The sequence below is a fragment of the Cataglyphis hispanica genome, chromosome 2, assembly GCF_021464435.1.
Source record: "Cataglyphis hispanica isolate Lineage 1 chromosome 2, ULB_Chis1_1.0, whole genome shotgun sequence".
In the NCBI taxonomy this organism is placed as follows: Eukaryota; Metazoa; Arthropoda; class Insecta; order Hymenoptera; family Formicidae; genus Cataglyphis; species Cataglyphis hispanica.
In genome coordinates this window covers 5,838,635-5,857,600 of record NC_065955.1, presented here as the reverse complement: position 1 = coordinate 5,857,600, position 18,966 = coordinate 5,838,635, and the positions used below count along the sequence as shown (strand labels likewise).

The 18,966-nt window shown below is 34.2% G+C and overlaps 2 protein-coding genes across 5 annotated transcripts in view; one reads left to right on the top strand and one right to left on the bottom strand.

The window, feature by feature from the left end:
• Nucleotides 1–42: 42 nt before the first annotated feature.
• Nucleotides 43–6,806, top strand: LOC126858992 (uncharacterized). The gene is made up of 7 exons (XM_050609806.1): nucleotides 43–121; nucleotides 1,194–1,435; nucleotides 2,386–2,618; nucleotides 2,749–2,938; nucleotides 3,047–3,248; nucleotides 3,511–3,705; nucleotides 4,056–6,806. The coding sequence occupies exons 2-7, from the start codon at nucleotides 1,200–1,202 to the stop codon at nucleotides 4,218–4,220; spliced, it is 1,221 nt and encodes a 406-aa protein (XP_050465763.1). The 5' UTR covers nucleotides 43–121; nucleotides 1,194–1,199; the 3' UTR covers nucleotides 4,221–6,806.
• The window catches only part of LOC126858946 (protein phosphatase Slingshot), a 121,905-nt gene continuing 107,695 nt past the window's right edge, over nucleotides 4,757–18,966 (bottom strand). For all 4 annotated transcript variants that reach the window (XM_050609695.1, XM_050609694.1, XM_050609696.1 and 1 more), the window contains 4 exons: nucleotides 12,715–12,909; nucleotides 11,061–11,330; nucleotides 10,039–10,595; nucleotides 4,757–9,688 (listed from right to left, as the gene is read on the bottom strand). In XM_050609695.1, the coding sequence (XP_050465652.1) occupies nucleotides 7,500–9,688; nucleotides 10,039–10,595; nucleotides 11,061–11,330; nucleotides 12,715–12,909 (3,211 nt within the window). In that variant the 3' untranslated portion in view covers nucleotides 4,757–7,499. The remainder of the gene's footprint in view (nucleotides 9,689–10,038; nucleotides 10,596–11,060; nucleotides 11,331–12,714; nucleotides 12,910–18,966) is intronic.

Below are 18,966 nucleotides of genomic sequence, written 5' to 3'. Positions count from 1 at the left end.
AAGCCTGAGAGCCTGAGAGACACCACGATTACGATCCGGTGATGAGAAACGATATGCCCTCTGTGTATATAGAAACGTGAGATTGAACTACATAGCAAATGTCCACGAATGTTCCCAATGGGTAATGCATGAGCACAATTTGGTTGCGTTCCATATAAGAGTGTTGAGTCAAATAGCTGCTTTAATTTAAAAAAACTAAATCATAATTTAAAAAAAAAATATATATATATATAAGGATGCTATCCTATAACAATTAGAACTTCGGAAAAGTAATAGAGAGTAGTGGAGATGAGAATTACTTGAAGAATTTAAACTTATTTAAATGTAAAAGATTATCGGGATTGAATTCTTATTATGTGTATAAGAACAATTTGTTAATAAATATCGTTCGAAAAATATTCATTAATATATAAATATTCAATTTTTTTATTAATCGTTATTTTTTATAGATAATAGTTATCGTCAAGGTCGAAAATTGCGCGTTTGTCGAGCCAGGATTTTTGTGACTGGATTCCCCATGAACTAATTATATATTTCCGGAATTTTAAAAAATCAAGATTTATTCTTATCGTTTTATAACAAAAAAAAATAATTATTATTATTATTACAGAAAAATCTATTAAAAAAGTGAAATTTGGATGTATTTTTCATTAGAACAGAAATTTTCATACTTTTGTCAATGTTTTGACGTATAATACGCATGTCCTTAATATCAGAGATTGCGATCGTCGTTTTGAAGTTTTGACACAATGAATCATTAATTCAAAAATCTCAGTTTTCTAAGAATTAAAAATAATTTTATCAACAATGCAAAAAAATTTTAAATTACAAAAACATCACGGAGATTTATGACGTATTATAAAATTTTATCTGTATAAACAATTAAAAACATCTCTCTCTCTCTCTCTCTCTCTACTAAGATTTCAAGTGAGAACTATTTTCACATAAAATATTCAAAAAGGTTAATTTAATTATGGTATTTATTAATAGCAACATTTTATTTTATTACATATGTATAAATTTATATATATTAAAATTTATTTTAAATATAATAATTTTAGTGAGAAAAATAATTTCTTCATCTATATTTTTTATTCGCATTTATATTCCATTTTTTAATCTTTTTATCTTTAGAGTTATGTTACTTAGTTATATAACTTTTTAATAAACATAATAGATAAAAACACTTATAGATATAGATGGATCAAAACAATAATAATGAACAATTTTCCCTTACGACTGTCGATCCATCCGATCAAGATGACGTTGATTTTGATGTAACACCATCACCTTCGGTGACATCCAGTGTCAGTTACGAAAAATATTCTTCCTCATCAGCTTTAATGCCTCAAACTTCAGCTACTGTCCCCAGTACACGGTCTGAGACGGAGCGTCATTATCAATTGGACGGCAATATCAATGTTATCAATCAATTGTATGCAATACCTATTTGAACAAAAATATTATTTATTGACGTCATATTAAAATGTTTGAATTCGTAAACTAAAAAATCATGTATAATTGAACAGGGTGTCTACTCCCTGGAAAAACATGAAATATCTGGAACTCTCAGAGAATTTTTTTATACCTGGAGAGATTTCTCAATGAAATTTTCTTGGGACTCGGGGAATTTAAAAAAAAATCTTTTTAATAATCTTGCTTTTATACTGTAAACATTCTGCAATCCGCCGGTAACCCAAGTTATGAATTATGTATGTATTTAAAATATATTAAAAATATATAATAAATATATATATGTATATATATATCTATTTCTGTTTATATATACAATGTCTTAATGAAATATCAAATATGTAATACATATTCTTTACTTTAATTTTTAGTGATAAAAAATGAAAATGTTATGGAAGTTAAAAATTTTTATCTTAACAAAAACTATTCAGTTTTTTTTTCACTGCATTTGTAAATCTAGCACTTGAAACTTAAGTGGCTTTGTGTTTTTCCTTTGTACGAGTGAAAAGCATTAGAAAACGCATGCAATAAAAAGATTTATTTTTCGAAATTGCATTAAAAAATCTTTAAAATATTTTCTTTACCTGGAATTTTGAATAAAAATATCTGAAAGTTCAGGAAATTTTCAGGGGATCTTTTTACGAAATTTGAGTAGACACCCTATTTAATCTCATATATGAATAACGTAAATTATTATTAATTCATGTAAATTAATAATAATTAATAATAATAAAAACTTACGTTATTTATATATGAGATCATTTAAATAAATCTTATGTAATTTTTATTTTAAACATATATATATATATATATATATATATATATATATATATATATATATATATAGCATATTACATTTATACAGCCTTCTGTCTCTCTTTCGAAATAAGTTGCAAAGTAAACAGTTTGCAGGGAAGTTAATCAAGATGTACTTTGCATCTGCTATACGGAAACTTATGATCTTTTGGCGGCAGGAGTATCGGATGGTAACTTAAAGTTGTACAATGTTAATTCAGAGGAAAACACTAACGCAACATTGACTCTATGCGATGCGGAGATGATGCAGAATCCGGCTCCAGTAACCGCTGTAAAACATCGACCGGTACAAAAAACACATCCCATCACGCATACGCTAATAGCAACTTGTGAGTATTTCATATACTTGAATTTGTGCTTTATAAAAATTGAAATTTATATAATTGTGAAGTTCTCTTACACATATTAGAGAAAATAATACATTAAATTTAATATTAAATATTATTTATATACATGTAGATGCCAATGGCTGTGTTAAATGCTGGCATTATCCAACCGCGCAATGCATTTACACGATACGAGAAAAACGGCAGACACTTGGTTTAGCTTATCATCCTCAATTACCAAAATTTGTTACTGTCGGGGACGATACGAATCTGTATTTGTACGATGAAGAAACGAAGACGCGGGAAAGAGTATTTCACGGAAGGTAATAATATTCAGATGAAAGCCTTTCATAAGGAAAGAGATCTCGCTATGAAATGACGGATAAAAAAATTTTGGTCTTATAAATTATCCGGGGCATTTTCGTACGCAGCCTTTCACCCGAAATCATGGATGGCCATAAATCCAGAGTCTTCAGTGCCTGCTTCCATCCCAAATCTGCGTATGAGATAATAAGCGCCGGCTGGGATGACACTATTCAGTTCTGGGACACCAGACAAGCTCACTCCCTTCGATTTATATCAGGTGTACATATGTGCGGCGATGGTCTAGATATCAGTAGAAATGGAAAAGAGGTATAATTTAGCAACTTGTTAATTTTACACCTATATTACATGTTTCTTTCTATCTAATTTTTTCTATAGTATGTACTCTGTTAGAAAATTGATATATTTATGCCAAATTGTTGTTGGCATAATATTGTTGCATTAACAAATTTAGAAAATTATACATTGATAATTACATATTAACTGGCAGTTTTATTACATTATAATATCATCTACAAGATATGAATAATTTATATAGCAATTTATAATTATGACTCCCTCCTCGTAACAGATTCTTACTTGTTCCTGGCAAAAGAAAGATCCTTTGCAATTATGGGACTATGCTACTGGCAAACTGATTGTCAGCATGGAACCGGACAGTTATCCTTGTTTGTTATATGCCGGAAAATTTGTGACAAATTTGTACATTGCGTGCGGTGGCTGCGACACTGATCTCTTCAGGATCGTTGATTTACGATCTTATTCGGTAAATTTCATAATATTTCATGTCATTTCATTGTAAAATATTGCTTTCTTGCCGCAATGATTTGAGTCATTATTATTTATAGAGAATATGATAGACAAAGATGGCATCTTAGAATGAGAATTTATTATGGAATCGCCAGATTGTTAAAAATTTAATTTTAACTTGACATTTCAATTAAAAAAAAATCAATTTCTCGAGTTAATTCTAATATTTCCATCTAGAATATGCTGTAAATGCAACAGTCATACATTAATATAATCATATTATAAAATAATTGTTTTTTTATAACTAAATTGATTGTTCTTATTGTAAGGTAATATAATCTTGTAATGTACTATTTTTCTCTATAGACTATGGCTATGATCAAATACCTCAAGAATGGCGTGTATAGCTTAGACATCGGGCCATTGGAAACGAAGTATTCCAAACGAACGGCTCTACCGAAGCTCGCTTTTTGCGCCGGAACAACGATTTTTGAGGTAGATGCTCAGCCTGCTCCATTGACTACTTTGTGAGATTTTTTTTAATTTTTTTGATACACGAATATATACATTATTTTGTAATTTACATTTATTTAATTCGTATTTCCAAGTTTAAAAATGAAGTATTATCTTGATCTCATCGCATGTTTTTAAATACAGCTGATCCACCATTGGTTCAGTAATGTGATATTTGTAAATATCTAGTCGATATAAAATTTTTATGCAAGATAAATTCTCTTTTAATATCCATGCATAATCATAAAGAAAAAATAATTTTCTAAACAAATTTTTACAGCGAGATAGTGTTGTTTTATATTATGTATAAAATATATAATAACCGTTTGTTTTTCAGTTTGATAAATGCTAATATTTTCTAATATTTTATTTTCTTTACGAACGAGTTAGTTCGAAATATGATATCACTATAATGTATATAACGCATTATTAAAGATAGAATAAAATAACAGGAAATACGGAGAAAGAAATGATAATGTTTAAAAAAATAGATCAATTATATCTCTTTTTCTCTTCGGTAAACGTATGTTTTTCGAAGAAAGTAGCATATGCACTCTCAAGCAATAAACAATGTATTTTATTTGATACAAACTATAGTACAAAATTTATACAGAACAACGTACGGTTTTATCATTTCTCATATGACAGCAAGTTCTCATATCGAGCGAACGCACACACTTAAGCAAGACTTAAAAGAGACAAGTATTGGGGGCGGTCGGAGGAACAGGACAGGGATAATCACTAAAACTGAGCACATCGATTTGTGACAATATAAACTTACTTGACACGAGCAAATCCATCGGTTGTTGAAACGATTCGGTGTAGAAAAAAGATTGCTCGCGCACAAACACGCTGAGAGAGCAGAAAGCGCATCGTTTTATTATATACTCGCGCCGAAGACGACGATATGTCCTGCTTCACAACACTTGAGACGATTAGTATATCGTCAGACATTTATCTACACTCTACATGACGGTCATTGAAATCTTGGGCAATCTTTATTAACGGATTAAAATCAGCTTTATTAGCTGATAATAAAATAAAAAAACAAAAAAAAATATATATATATATACAAACAATTCGAATATACTCTAAATTTGATGACTTTGCTGGAGCATTCAAAACTCTAAAATTTTATTTTCGCTTAAAAATAGGACGCGGTTGTCTTCGGCGAGGTATCGCAGAGAGAAAAAAAAACAGATCATCCTTTTTTTCTAAATCACATCTGATTGTACTTAACTTGTGTAAGTAGAGTAATAGTTAATCTCTAGGTGCGACCCAACAGACCTATTCGGAAAACTACATATTCCACATATTTCGCCCGTATCTACAATCTGAACGATCAACGAGCCTAATTTGGTTGAAACGCGTGATATTTGTAATAAAATATATTTTTATATTACGATAAAATCGCGACACGCGATCACGAAGCGTCTCTTAGCAGCGGTCGCATTCGTCAGAGTACATCGGAGTATAAAATTGGTCGTCAATGCGCGGCAAATCGGGTTTCCTTCGTTTTCGTCATCTAACTAAATTTCGCAAGACGCGGTAGAAATGTGTGTGATTTACAAAATTAACGACGAGTCGATGATATGTGTTTAAAAAAATATTGTGACGTTTACATACAGATATAATCGCTCCAAGTCGATCGATGGAAAAGTATATATAGTGCATGCATGCACTCATGTAAATCAACATACTTTTCCTTGTCGTTTCCTTGTACTTTTTCTGATTTATGAAAATTAATAGCGACATTTCCTGATGCGCTATCGTTGCTGTATCGTCAGCCATTGAAAAGCATTACACGATCAAACAATCTCGAAATTAATCGAGATAAAGATAATTTATAATAGTAGGAGAATACAAAGAGCAAGAGTTAATAACAATTAATGAGAAGAGGTACCTAATTCGCAAGAATAAGGGTCGTTTCAACCTAAGACTGTCTAATTGTATCACGAACAGCGGAGAGATCCAAATCCGTATACACGCATATATAGGTCATAAGTTAAATGTGAGACGGCAGGTCAATAAAAATCTAATAAGATCTGATCTTTTATTAAAATCGTAATCTTCGTCTTGCAACATATATCACACATTTCGGGAGATAAAGTAATAGTACGTAATCCTCTAAATTATTATTTTACACTTTAAGAGAAATCTTTCTAATCCACTTATTACAACATTGCTATCCCTTCGATTGACTAAATTTCACATAGTTCCATGATCATGTAAAATATGGCCGTTGAAAAAAGATCAGGAGGAATCATTTTCGGGGATGATTGGAAACTCGTGAATTTGGATACCCCCTTTTTCAATCACACTCGTACTTTCGAAAACAATCGTTCAACAAAAGATACACTTCGCTACATCGTATGTTCTCGCACACAATGTGCATCATACACTCTCTCTCTCTAAATCACATTATCACCTATAAATTACTAATAGTGTGGCTTAATATTACATTATCTCGAGGTCTCGTCGTATATAACTTTTATTCCGTTACGACAAAATCGCTTCGCAGATCAGAAATTTATCTCACGAAGTAACTTTAAATTCGTAAAAAAAAAGAAAGAAAAAAGATCAAGAAAGCGAAGCAGAAGAAAGGTCAGCGTGCGCCTGAGGCTCAGACCTTACATTCACAGCCTGACTGAGCACTCGGCTCTTTTTCTCTTCTTTTGCGGACCAAAACCCGCTCTGCCTTTCGCGTTATGTCATTCGCACGATACACTTTTCATTCTTAACGCACGTTTGATTCCGAGCCCACTAACTTACGACGAAGTGATATAGGAATAATAATTATCTCTTTTCTGCCTTAATTTAACGTTGACCTCCTTCTCGACGCGCAGCCTCGTGATTGTTGCATTTCCAGCTTAAAATAATTGAACTAACGTCAAGCCAAGTTATACATATACGTTGACAAGAAGGAACATAAAGCGCCTGTCGTTGTTTCGTAGTAAAAGATCCGATAACGCTTACGAAATTATCGTCTTATAAATAATAAGTTACATTACCGAAATGACAAGATCGTTCTTCTCGATAAATGGAACGACGGTTATAGACAAGCAATCGCTGCGATGATGAAAGAGAGAGAGGAAAAAAAAGATCTACTCTTAGAACAATTGGCGCGACCATCTTAGCTCCGAAACTTCCCAATCTTCATCGCCAATAAAAAGAGATCACACGATTTTATCGTCACGATAACACACCCACGTAGGTATTCTCATCCAGATTATCCGCTACACTCATATTACGTCTAAAAATTCGACGTACGCAAAATAAAGCGACGCCTAATCACTTTTACATGGTGTTGTAAACAGGACTGCTATGCCTAGGCCTGACCTGTAGCCTAGCAAGGGGATGAGTTCTACCATGCTGTTGTTGCTTCTTGCTAGCTGCCTTTGCCACTACGCTGGCTACGACTATACTGGGTGACGGCACTGCTGGCGGCCTACCGGGTGCTTCCGGCGTTTCGCTAAACAAAGGCGGCGAGTGATTATTGATCATGATTGGCGCCGACCTCCTCGAGAATTCGGGAGCGATTTTCGATTTTGCTGGCGGATGCACCTCCATAGTATCCCAATCTTTGTCTTTGTGCGCGCGCAACTGCACATCCGACGAGCTCTTCCTGGATTCAGGCTTCGCGACCTCGTATTTTCCCACAAGTACTCGAACGGAAAGATCTTCCGATGTGTTATCTTGCGACGATAATGGTGGCGTTGTTTCGCTTCTTCTCCCTGGCTTGCTGTCTTTGGTTTCGCCGACACTGGACGACGACTGAATCTTAGACTCGTTGTGCGGAATCACTGGCGACGAAGGCAAGCTTCTGATCTTCACGTCCCTTTTGGGTCGCACAGGCAGTGATACGTTTTCGCTCTCACATGTGTTATTCTCGGGGCTCCTTTCTAGTTTAGTCGACTTTGCCTCAAATTCCTTTTTCAAATTTTTCACTATACCAGATGTGCTACGTGGACACTCTGCTTCCGGCGAGTCGTCCACAGAGAGGCAGCGTTTACTGAACATGGACTTGTTACAGAGATTTTCCAAGACCATTTTGTGATGTTTCACGGAGGGGCATTGAGGAGTATTAACGACACACGGACTGGATGTCTCGCTTTCTGATCTGCACGATCTCAGGGACAGCGGCAAATCAGACTCGGAGGACAAAGAGGACGGCGCTGGGGCGCTCGTGGATAGTCTTCCGATCTGACGTATGGGCGTAAGGGAGATGTCGATGCCTACCGGACTAGGCGAGTCTCTATTCGTTTCTATTTTAAGATTGTGTTCTTGACTGGGCGACGAATCTCTTCTTCGCGTCGGTAACGGCGATGGCATGTGATGCAACAGCATCGGATTGTACGTTTCGACCGTCACCGCGTCCACTTCAGCAGCCAGCCTGTCGCTCTTATCATCCGCGGACGTCGAGTTCTGCGTGCATACGCGTTTCACCCCGCCCACAGTCGTGCTTTCTTCCAGTTTTTGTTTAGTGCGCTTTACTGTGCCCGGATGCCAGGGTATCTCTTCCTTGTCGTACGGAAATAGACCGCTGGAGCCGAGTAAATCGGATGGCCGCATATCGTAAGAACCCCAGGAACTGTTTCTCGACGGTAAGGTAGCCCACGAACTATGCATTGAATTGTTGTCGAGAACTACCGCACTGTCATAACTACTCCAGGAACTTTGTCTGCTCGGAGATTCCCTTGTGACAGGAAGCTCACCCCGTCTCTCCTCGCGATCGAACACTCGGTCCAGCTGGGCGCTAAACGGATCGTCCTTCTTCGTTTTCTTTCCTAGAGTATCGGGACACATTAGCGTCACATCCGTTGCTGCACTCGCGATACATTCACTCTCCACACTCACACCTCCGACAATTTTATTATCATTACACGAATCAGCACATGTTGCATCCGCAGACACAGTCCAGACTAGACATTCACTATTGACCTCAGTGGACTCCTGGCTTGTCTCTTCTCTTGTCTCCTTCTGTTCTTCGCCAGAATTCCAAGCTTCTTCTCTAGAAGGCCTTCTGCTCGCAATAGAAGTCACAATCTCCTGCGATTCTTGCAATTCCTGCGATTGCTCGCAATGAGAGTGGCCATTTTCAATCGGTTTCGCGATGTCCTCTGCAATCGAATTCTGAGGCAGAGATTTCGCATCCGAATCGGATCCCGGTGATGACGGTTTACTGCTGGCCGCTTCAAATTGATTGGTTAAATTGAGTACCAAACCTTTTCTCTTCTGTCCCTGAGTTTCCAATTTATTAATTCTATTCTTTACGCTAGGTGGTGTGCCAGGGGTAGGGGTGGGATCTAGATGCATTATCTTGTTCTGTGACACGCTGTAAGATTGCCCGTTGTCGCAGGGCATTAGAACATTACGAGCTTCCTGTTCTATCGCCGGTTTTTGATTCGAGCCACGAAGCAGATCCTCCCGTGTGACTTCCGCATTTCCTGTTTTGTCGATACTTTCCAATGACTGCGATAAAGGAACTGCAACATTACATAAGCGATGAAAACGTTTGTTCTATATAAATAAAATCTTTAACTGCATTTTATTTTGATTATAAAATACGTGTTGCAATTTCTTACTATTCGATATATTAGCAACTAGAAAATTTTTATTAAAATTCGTTTAAAAAATAAAAAATACAAGTTTTATAATATTTATACTTTGTTTCATCAATTGTCGATGGATCAACGATATCATGTTCGATGATAATAAGTTCAATGATTAAATAGATCATCAAATTTTTTATAAGATAATAATCAATTACAACGTTAAAATCTGTTTAAAGAAACGTAATTCATTAAAGATATATCAGAATAAAAACTCTGCTTACCGGAAGGTAACATATTCTCAGCGATTTTGACATTCGGTGACCAACTCTTTGGCCTTTGGCTGCTTTTCTTCAACTCCGAACCCGAAATCTCCCGCATATTGTTCTCTGTATTATCCGATTTCTCTTCCTTTTTTGACTGATTTTTCGCAGATGTAGGAGATTTCAGATTCGTGTCGGACTTGGACCTCTGAAGTTTCTCTTTGTTCTTCATCGCATCCAAAATACCTTGATACGTTTCCAATTGCAGGAGGAAACTGTTGTTAGGCTTGATGCAATTGCGCTTCTCCTTGACGTGTTTCCACGCCTGAGAGAAATCCCAGTTGTATGCCTTCATCGCGTAAGCTATCACCACGGAGGCAGACCGGGACACTCCCATCTTGCAGTGCACTAACACCTTAGACCCCTCCATCTTTGCTTTGGTGATGTACTTGAATGTGTTATCCCAGTGCTTCAGCAAGTCTGTCTTCTCATCGTCGTATACACGTACATTCAAATAAGTGAACATGCCCGGGAAGAAGTTATCAATTTCCCGAGTAACGTTTAAGATATGCCTTACACTGAAATTAAAAAATAATAATTAGTATTAAATTAGTACACTAGGATAAAATGACGCATCTTGATTGTAGAGAGATATAATTTTTTATAAAGATATGATATACAAAATTCACGGAATTCTCTAGGTATTGAAGATATTAAATAACAAATACTTTTTATGTACATATTACATATGATGAACATATTATGGGTTTATTCTTTATAGCTAAACTAGTGCAGCCAGTTTAATTATAAAGAGCCTACATCTTTATATATATATATATATATAAATCTATATATCTATAATACTTGAAAATGGAACGCAGTCAAAATTAATAAATTCTATTTATAAGAAAAATCGATCGCTCTGATTAAATTATTAATAAAATATCAAAAATATATCATGTCACACAAGATTAGAATGGCAATAAAATTTGCATGTGATACGAAAATATGCAAAAAATATCTCGCAATGTGATCGAACGTACCCATTTTTCTGAAGTTCCTCTAAATTGCTGGCATTCCACTCGCTCCCGAGATAAACGTGATCAAATATCTCAGTTGGCGCGTCCATTTGCCCTAGTATAATAAGCATCTCCTGATCGATAAACGGCTTGAATTCTCCGAGGTCCATGTCAAGATCCTCTTCGAGACGGCCCCTAATGTACTTGGAGGTAACTTCATCGAGATCCACGGACATCATAATCTCTTTCAGTGTCGATCGAATCACGCGTTCGGTTTCTTCTCTCTCCCTGGGCCTATGTTAAAATAAACATTCTTATTGATATCTTACGGCAAATTAATCATACAGACGAAATATATTAGATGTACAATAAATAATTGTCTATCGATACGTGACAATTTTATTTTATTTTTACGTTAATACAGAGTAACATAAGACTTTTTTCCTAAATGTGGGCATTATTATATATTTCTGGTCACTTTGCAATTATTTCATAATTCTAGATAGCTACACAAAACATTTATGGAATTATTTTCGGTACAAAATGAATTCATAAATAAAGAAATCGCAAATTAGCGAAGATTTTGCGGATATATTAGTTCCTCGTGTGTGTATTCAGGGTCTAATCCTGTAACAAATTTTTCTGAAAATTTTTTGATTTTCCAAGTATTTTTGAACAAAAATTCCTATGAAAATTTTTGAACACTTTTTGCAATTTCCTAAAATAAATTTTTTATTGTACGCATTTTCTAATGTTTTCTATTCATACAAAAGAAAAACACAAAACCACTTAAATTTCAAGTGCTAGATTTACAAATGTACTGAAAATAAAACTGAATAGTTTACGTTAAGATAAAATTTTTTACTTCTATACAATTTTTATTTTTTTATCACAAAAAATTAAAATAAAAAATGTGTGTTGCATATTTAATATTTTAATAATGATATTGAATATATAAACAAAGATAAATATATATTTATAATATATTTTAAACATATAATTTACAACATGGCTTATTGCGAATGATGGATTGTCTATTGCTTACAATATAGAGCAAAATTATTAAAGAGAGAATTTAAAAAAAATTCCTTAGGTCCCAACAAAATTCCATGAGAATACCCTGATTTTTCCAGGTATAAAAAAATTCCCCGAGAATTCCAGATTTTCCATATTTTTCAGAGAGTAGTCACTCTGGTATTTCTAAAAGTATTCTAAAATTTCATAATACTGAAGTCCAATAATCGGAATGATCTAATGTCTCGAGATGTTTGCTCGAGAAAGGGTGGGCAGACGTAGAAACTGGAAATAATTGAAGGACGGCTATAAAGTTACGCTCCACTTATATTGCACGCGACCTGGAGCGGCGTATAGACAGCCAAAGAAGACGCATCAACAAACCACCAAATCTGACACCAAGTTAAATTCACGAACCAGTGATGGCCAGCTGTTTTCTGATAACGGGAGAGTCACCTTATATATATATATATATTCCGTGAATCGATGTCATCTGAACGCAAACGCATCGAGGACGCCAACTAAATGGAACGTCTGCGAAATTGCCCGACGAGAGGGCAACACTCGACTTCTTCCATATTTAGAATTTCCGTACGATCTATTATCTGTTGGCCAGAGCGGGAGTTTTTGTCTGTGAACCGTGATAAGAGTTTGGTCGACTCACTTGGTGCGTACGCTATCCGGTGACGGCGGTCTCTTGGACTCCAGATTGTCCATGGCATGCCATTCGTTGAGGCACGACCGATCGCTCTCAATCCGTTGCTCATAGTAACTGACCCAGTCGTGCGACAGTCCACCTAGAAAATAGTTTTGCTCGCGTGCCTTACCGGACACCTTGTGCAACGTCTGCAAGGCCGACCTGAAAAAGATAACAAAAAGAAAAAATATTAGAAGACTTCTCGTAAAGAAAATTAAGATCAAGAAACTTTGCCTTCGCGATGCTCGCGGAAGGCTTGTTTGGTTTATTCATTTCATCATTCGACCTCGTTTTCCTCTAATGTATTAGGGTGTCCCATAAGTTTCTTCCGCGCCACGCTATGAATGAGTCTGACTAGCTATGTTTATATAAACATGCAGGCTTATCTCTTAGCCGTTTATGGCATCGGTTTCAGTCGTCCCAGAGCTCTTTCAAAGTACGTTTCGTTGGTGACAAAGTCTCTTTTAAATTTTTTTCTGCCCCGTTCAATATGGAGAACCAAAAGAAGCATTTACGGCATGTTATGCTTCATTGCTTTAAAAAAGGCAATAGTGCAAAGGACACTGTAGACGAGATTTGCACCGTTTACGGGAGTGGTACTACGACCATTAGGACCGTCCGCAATTGGTTTAAGAAATTTAGAGCCGGCAATTTCGATTTGCAAGATGAAGACCGCAGCGGCCGCCCAGTAACGACGGATGCGGACCTTATCAAGACTGTGCTCGCTGAAAATCCGCGATATAGTGTGCGCGAGATAGTGGATGACACTAACATTCCCAAGACAACGGTACATAAGCATTTGATCAAGATGGGATATGCAAATCGGTATGAAGTTTGGGTTCCACACCTATTGACGGATATCGGCCTTATGAACCGCGTCTCTACGTGCGATTTGCTTCTTCAGCGACATGAAAGAAATCCTTTCTTAAAGAATCTTGTCACTGGAGACGAGACTTGGATTTTGTATCAAAATGTTTCTCGAAAACGCACTTGGTCCAAGGAAAATAGACCTTCAACTGTTGCGAAGTCTGGACTTCATCCGAAGAAGGTTCTTTTATCCATTTGGTGGGACTGGAAAGGTGTAGCGTACTACGAGCTCCTTCCTTAAGGTGAAACGATCAATGCTGACAAATATTGTAATCAACTTGATCAACTGAAAGCCGCCATAGCAGAGAAACGGCCAGAACTGGCGAACCGACGAGGAGTCGTTTTCCATCACGACAACGCAAGACCGCATGTTGCAATGGTCGTGAGACAAAAATTATTACAGTTCGATTGGGACGTTCTACCTCATCCTCCGTACTCCCCAGACCTTGCTCCTTCCGATTATTACTTGTTCCTCTCCTTAAAAAATTCTCTCCGTGGTAAATCTTTCAAATCCATAAGCGAAATAAAAACGCACACAGATGAATATTTTGCAAGTAAGCCTCAACAATTTTGGAAAGAGGGCATAATGAGGCTTCCTGAGAGATGGAAGAAGGTTATAGAACAGAACGGTTCATATATAACACAATAAATCAACCTCAAACAACAAATATCGTGTATTCATTTCGCATCAAAAAAGGAAAGAAACTTATGGGACAACCTAATATTACGTTTTTTGTTACATTAGCCAAATTATCGTTGCTGCAGCTTCACAATTGCTTCGTGACATTTCGCAAGCGTGAAGAAGCAAATCTATCAGCGAGGTCTTCGGAAATCGACGGAAAGTTATGATCATCTCAGCGAGAACAAAGAAAGCACGTGTACTTTCTAAACGCTGACGGTTTATACAAGAAATATCTTTGTGTTCCGGATTTCGTTGGACAGCGAGAGTCAATCTTGCACGTCGTGAGATATGTACCCCCGCGGAAAATTACTGTAAGTAGTAACTTTCCCGTTCGCCCCCGTTCTACTCCGAGACTAAGCGATGATTCTCACGACGTAATGCTCGCTGCGTAAGGCAGCGAGTAAAAAATTATTAGCCAATTGCTTGAGAATAAGGACGCAACGACGTCTCGCTTTAAATCTCGTAAAGATGAGATGCAATCTGTTGCGACAGGAAGATTTAAATAAACATTAAAGTTCAAAGTAATTTTTAATGCAATCATTATTTTTGGAAAGTGACGTATGAATGAAACTTGCAAAATTTTATGTCAAAGCGAATATACTGTTCACGCGATTACATCAAGATGCGTTGATTTGAATTGCAACATTTGCTAAATGATCTGTTCATATTTAAAGACTCATATACATATATGATGTCATCGATATAGTTCACTAGACAGTGCGTTGAAATGCTCAATGCTTCTAATAAAACAGATAATAAAACAAATCTTACAGTGTTATCACAGTGATACGTATGTAAAGTGAGACCTAAATAACATGAAAGTAAGTTTCACGATTCGCTCTGTTTATTTCTGTTTTTCTCTAACAAATTGTATTCAAAAATACGAAAAAAAGTAATCAATAAGCTGCACAATTATAGAAGAATAGAATTATAGAAGAATCGACGCACACAAATAGATATAACTTCAAATAATATTTTTCTCAACTCGTATGTTCTTAAAAGTAGGTATGTACTTTGTTTCGTTTCTATCTTTTAAACTTGGCCACGTTCGCTAACTTCCGCTTCAGGTTGATATACATGTAAACCAGTTCAATCATTTCCTTTAGATGAGGAAAAGAATTTCCTGATAAACATTATCTCTGTCTTATTTGTCCACTATTTATCACAGACTTACTACTAGAATAAATTATGTTAATAAATTGAAAAATATTGTATATAATTGTACGTTTCATTCGCTCCCTTCTACATTTCATTTAGCACCCCCTACTAATTTTTTTTTTAAATCATTCTGATCATAAAAGACGGTATATTTGCTTAATCGCTCATCACGTATTGAAATTTTAAAATTAAAAATGGAGGATCCAAAATAGCGGATTCGTAATTCGTAATCAGCGCTAAAAAAATCTACCAGAAATGACTTGATAGAACTTAAAACAAAAAAAAAGTCTCATTTTGTCGACGAGTGTTATTTCCCATTCATTCTGCGAAAATCTTTTCAAGATTAAAGTCATGTACGAAACACAATTTTTCTCCTTTTTCCTCCATCCTGTTACAACGCGAAAAACCACCTGACAAATGTTTCTGACGACGTTCCACGATCGTCCTAAGAAACGAAGAAATCTCGAACGTCATTACCTACGGCACTCAACCATGACAGCGTCGTCACATAAGAAGAAAGCGTGATCGAAGATATCCCTCTTCATCGAACAAGTCAATAATATTCTTGGCAAAATCATCAATGTTGGAACGTAAACTTACGGAATGCCGATTATCCTTACTTCACGCAGTTGGAAGTCTTATCGTTAGTGATCCTCACGGCATCTTCGATCTATTCCCATAATTGCGATGTCTGCCTTTTACTATTTTCATGAAAGAAACTGTGATAAGAAGCTTAACCGAATGTTGGACACGGTAATTAAAATTATAATAATTTGTAAAGATACAAAATTCGAAAGTCAGATCTAAATATAAGAGAAACTTAATTTTTTAATCTTCAATTTTTCTCAACTTTTTGATTGACAGCTCAATCTTTTAATGACAACTCCATTCAAACTCCATACACAGGCCAGCTTTTTAATCATATTTATATCAGTCAGACAAACATCTCTATTTCAAAATAAATAATAATTTTGAAGTAAAATAATAACGACATAGAATATAGTATAGAGTATTTAAAAAAATTTATAATTATTATAGGAACATGTACATTCTTCTAAAATATACTTCAATTAAAACTGAAGATGTTGATCTTTTGTTGCATTCCATTCCTGATGTTTCAAGAGAGTACGGAGATGATGGAGCAAGAGATATATCGATCAGAGTTCAATAAAACTTCAGTTCAGAAATATACTTGAGCACGCAATCACGAGAATTTACTTCTAGCGGTTCTCGCGTGCAAAAGAAGACTACCGTAGAAACTATAAAGCCAACTATAAAATTCCGAGGATTCCAACATCCAGGAAGTCTACCGGTTTCTAGTGAGTTTCGCGGGTTACTATCGGGAAAGCTGGTCTTGCCGCTAGAAAACCGCTAAGAACGTACAATGGGTGCTGATTCTCAATAGCAATGACGGAATTCATCATCGAGACATACGCACGATAATTGCCATTTCCTGTTTGATGCAAACGCTACTGCATTTCTTACATATTTTACTTCATACATACAATGATTCATAAAATTAAAATAAACTGTGATAAAAATTTTAAAAAATTATTTAAAAGTTTATTTACAAATATATTATTTGTATTTTTCTCTCGAATAAAATACAAAAATTATGAAAATTTTTATGTGTATGTTATTTGTATTTTATCTTTTTTCTCTTCCTTCTCATTATCGCAGCAAAAAATTTTTATGAAATTTTGAAAAACATTTGATCACTTTGATCAAGTAATAGAGTTTAATACTCGTTGAAAAAAATGGAAATCTGATAGAAATCTAAAGAAAACGAAGAAATTTAATGGACTATTTATTTCTAAACAAATTTGCAAAAAAGTAGTTTTCTTATAAAAAACTTCTTCTTAAAAAACAAAAAAAAACTTATTGATTTAATAACAGATTTCATAAATTGGCAAAGCTGATAAAAAAAAATAATAAATTGCTAACAAAATAAGATTTATTTAAAAATAAATTTTAAAATAGCAATTCTCTTCAGATTTGTAATAAAACCGGTTACGAGAAAAAATAATGGAAAAAACAGAAGAATACGATAGATAAATTTATTGCTAAAATCAAATAATTGACGCATGATATGAATCAGCAAAACTAAAAAGAACTTGGAAAACTTTTCGATATAAATTAATATTGAAAATCAACGAATCATACATACGTTTCATATTTAATATCATTAAAATATAATAACACTTTGTAATAATTTATACGAAAAGTATTATAACTGTAATACTTTTCATATAAATTATTACATCTAAAATGTAATATTTTTTAAAGATTTCACGCAGAATATCGATTTAAAGACTTAGATTTTTTATATAAATTGTGATATAATTCAACGAAAAAAGATATTTCAAAATAATGACTATTGAATTTTTCGAAGTAAGTGATTTTGATTTCTATGATTTTCCATAAAAGAAACAACTGCAAACTTAATATTATTTGTAAATATACTTAATTATCCTTTTGCGGAAACAAACTTTTACTCAATAAAGACGTTAAATCAAATCGAGTATAAAATTGCAAATGAAGAGTAACGGCATGAGTTGAGCTACAATGATGACGCTAAATATGTTGGAAATACCAGTCATACAAGAAGTAGTCAAGAAATAAAGAAGACACATAAGAAGAGAATTTAAATGAGTAAGCTATGCAAAGTATCTATATTTTACAAATACGAAGATTCTTCTTTTACAGCACATAGATAATCGAAGGTAAGCTTCTTTTTGTTACACACATCTGTCTGATTTCCACGCATCATATCTACGAGACATTATGAATCAACAAAAAAAATGAAAGACATATAAATGATATCCCACATATCGCATACTTTCCGTCAATATTAAATTTTTGTTTAAAAAAATTAACATACATTTTCCTTTCTTAAAAATTGTATAAAATTAATTATATATTTTAATTATAATATATATTTTTGATATCTTACTTTCATAATTTTTTTGTTTTCGAAATTAAGCAGAATAATATTAAACAAACTGTAAATAAAAATTTAGTTAAAATAATTTACTTGCAATAAAGAAAATAATAAAAAAAAAAATTAAGATAATTATATTGCACGTCAAATATGTAGTTCTTTAAACTTTTTTAATAATTCATTTTTAATAATTCATAAGTTATTGCTAAAATCTATTGAAATACTTGCATATCCAAACACATTATATTTCTGAACTTTGTAGTTTAAATAAGTTCAAACATAATTTAAGAATGTTTTGGCTGTACAATAGTAGAAAAAAACTGTCAAAATAAAAAAAAAACCATATTTCTTACGTTTAGACTTGAAAAATCAAATAAATAAATCCGAATTATAAAAAAAATTAAATCTAATTCTAAACCAAGTTTTGCACAAATATTTATTAAAGTTTCTCTTAATATATGTAAAAATTTTTATTTCGTTGACAATATTTTTTCCGTATCAAATTTGTCAATAAGTGCTGCAATACGCGATTTTTCAAGAATCACTGACTTTAATCTTAAATAATTTCCAC